This window comes from Cornus florida, unplaced genomic scaffold (genome assembly GCF_030987335.1).
Source record: "Cornus florida cultivar Cherokee Brave unplaced genomic scaffold, ASM3098733v1 CherokeeBrave_3.0.0_Hap2_Chr01, whole genome shotgun sequence".
Taxonomy (NCBI): domain Eukaryota; kingdom Viridiplantae; phylum Streptophyta; class Magnoliopsida; order Cornales; family Cornaceae; genus Cornus; species Cornus florida.
In genome coordinates, this window is record NW_026775571.1 from 108,578,251 (window position 1) to 108,581,407 (window position 3,157).

The window sequence follows — 3,157 nt, forward strand, 5'->3', positions numbered from 1 at the left end:
GACCACATGCAGGTGATTCAAAGACCAGCTTAATTCCATGCATGTTCTGGGCATGTACTCAAAATCCACAACTTTTCTAGTGTTTGGATATGATGTACGTTCTTCAAACTATCAGAAGGAAAAAGTGTTAAAAAAAATAAAACTGCATACTCTTACAAGGAAACTTTAATTTAAAAGTATATGTTTATAAATTTTTAATAATATCTGGGAAATTAATGAATTATTCTTGAGAAGTTGAATAAAACGGGATAATTTTAATTTCTTGATGAAAGATTATATTTTTTCTCATGGATTTCAGAAGTAGATCAATTTTCTTTATTTTGTTAAAAGGATTGGTGAAGCATGAGAAAATTTCCATATATATATGGTAAAGAAATGTCAACAGCCATGACCATTGGCATATTTATTAATTCAATTGCATCCTCCGGTGCTGACACATATTATTATTATTATTATTTTTCTCACCATGATATTTCAACGTGAACAATTTGGAGGCTCATCTTTGACAATTCCATTTCTTGTGCAAGTACAAGAATCTAGAGGCTTGAATTGTCGCCCTAAGCTTGGTAGGTGGCATAGAAATTGAACCCCGATGATCACATTCTTTTATTAGTCTCAAACGAGGTTTCCTTAAACTACTATAAATAGCAACTCATCTCTTACACAAAATCATCAAAAGAGAAATGAAGACTACAAGTTTTTCATTGCTCTCACTTCTTATTGTTTCTCTATTCTCAATTTCATGGGTAGTTTCAGCTGATTCCCATGAAGATTTTCTTCAATGTCTTTCTCTTCATTCTCAAAACTCCTCATCCATCTCCAAAGTCATCTACACTGCAAACAACTCTTCATATTCATCCATTTTGCAGTTCTCTATACAAAACCTGCGATTCAATTCATCTGAAACCCCTAAACCTCTAGTCATTGTCACACCAACCCATGAGTCTCACATTCAAACAACCATATATTGTTCCAAAAATCATGGCATGCAGATAAGAGTCCGAAGTGGTGGACACGATTACGAGGGCCTTTCCTATGTTTCTCTAATCCCATTTGTCATAATTGATCTGATAAACCTCAATTCAATCACTGTGGACACTGAGAACAACACTGCATGGGTTGAAACTGGTGCAACCGTTGGCGAACTTTACTATAGAATTGCTGAGAAAAGCAGAACACTTGCCTTCCCTGCAGGTTTTGGCCATACTGTGGGTGTCGGTGGACAATTCAGTGGTGGAGGGTACGGCATGATGTTGCGTAAACATGGCTTGGCTGCAGACCAAGTCATTGATGCTCGTATAATCGATGTCAATGGCAGAATTCTCGACAGAGAATCGATGGGGGAGGACCTCTTCTGGGCCATCAGAGGAGGCGGGGGTGCTAGTTTTGGTGTCATTCTTGCATGGAAAATAAATTTGGTTCCTGTTCCATCAACTGTGACTGTTTCCGCAGTCCCCAGGACATTGGAACAAAATGCAACCAAGCTTGTCCATAGGTGGCAATCCATTGCACACAAGTTTGATGAAAACCTAGTGGTCAGAGTCCACATAACAAGAGTGAACACAACCTATCAAGGCCAAAACAGAACAACAATACAAGCTTCATTCGACTCATTGTACCTTGGTGGAGCTGATGAACTCATTCAATTGATGCAAGAGAGCTTCCCTGAGCTGGGATTGGTGAAACAAGACTGTATCGAAATGAGCTGGGTCGAATCAACCCTATATTTTGCTGGTTTCACAAGTGGAGAGTCCCTTGATGTTCTGTTAAACAGGACTAATCCGTACAAAGGATACTTCAAAGGAAAATCAGACTATGTGAAGGAGCCAATTTCGGAAAAAGGGCTCGAAGGGATTTGGGAAAGGTTTTATGAAGAAGAAGCCGCGTTGGCTCAGCTGTTCATGGTCCCATATGGTGGAAAAATGGATGAAATTGCTGAATCTGCAATTCCTTTCCCACATAGAGCTGGGAATTTATACAAAATTATGGAATGGGTGAGTTGGGTTGAAGAGGGGACAGAGGCTTCTGAGAGGCATGTGAGTTGGAGCAGAAGGCTTTATAGGTACCTGACTCCTTATGTTTCCAAGAATCCAAGAAGTGCATATATCAACTACAGAGACCTTGACATAGGAGTGAATAATAAAGGCAACACAAGCTATACACAAGCAAGCATTTGGGGTATCAAGTATTTCAAGGGTAACTTCAATAGATTGGTACATGTGAAGACCATGGTTGATCCTGCTAATTTCTTCAGAAATGAACAGAGCATTCCAGCTTTGTCATCATGGGGGAAGAAGAAAAAGTGAGGTGTTTATATATATACTTTGGCAAAATATCATATAATTAGTATACAAATTGATTTTTTTTTGTTAACATAAATAAAGTGGTCCTCAGTATAAGGATTATGTTCATTTTTTTTTTCTTTCCTTTCTTTCTTTTCGGTAAATAAAGTATAGTCTTGCCTAATAAAAAGTTTTCCTTCTTATAACTGTCTCTCTCTCTCATAAAAGAAGATTGTCTGGCAAATGAAAGTTGCATAAATGAAAGAAATCAATGTTAAAATAAATTCCAGGTTTTTATTTTAATGAATCCGATGGTGTATGAAATTTTAGAAAGTTTCATGAATATCTTGAATTAGGAAAAAATGGAGAAATTAAATGTGTTAAATGGAGAATAGGAAATATTCCGATATTGCATTTCCGAAAATTTGCTCTTGCATTAAAAATAAACAAAACATTATGAAATTAACTAGCGATGGGCTCTGATAGTTTGGGGTTTGCTACGTGAAATTAACAAATGATGTGCTCTTACAGGGCTACATGGGCTTGAGTTTTGGGGTGGGTCCCAGGCTTTCAGCACCAATAATTGCTAGTTCATTAATTTCCAAAAAAAAAAAAAAATAATTTAATTAATTACTAGTCCATTTCTATACTATTTTAAAAGTGTAAGAAATTTCTTAACATTTTTGATTTTTTTTTTTTTTTTTTTCACATAATAAAACTCATTAAGGCATCATAATTCATACTTTATTAATAGAATAGATAAGGATATATAAATGTATATATTTTTAATTGCATGAGTTACATCTCTTGAAATGCCTACTTTAGAAAATAAAAACTAAAAAAATCTATAGGTATACTATATAATATATTTGTAT

The 3,157-nt window shown here is 35.6% G+C and overlaps 1 protein-coding gene across 1 annotated transcript; it reads left to right on the forward strand.

The window, feature by feature from the left end:
- Nucleotides 1-662: 662 nt before the first annotated feature.
- LOC132313206 (tetrahydroberberine oxidase-like) lies at nucleotides 663-2,573 on the forward strand. Its single transcript, XM_059811891.1, has one exon. It carries the CDS (start codon nucleotides 684-686, stop codon nucleotides 2,304-2,306), a length of 1,623 nt encoding a protein of 540 aa, XP_059667874.1. The 5' UTR covers nucleotides 663-683; the 3' UTR covers nucleotides 2,307-2,573.
- The last annotated feature ends 584 nt before the right edge of the window (nucleotides 2,574-3,157 follow it).

Bases quoted from the DNA above. Each gene is read 5' to 3' on its own strand.
- LOC132313206 (XM_059811891.1), top strand. From the start codon at position 684: ATGAAGACTACAAGTTTTTCATTGCTCTCACTTCTTATTGTTTCTCTA.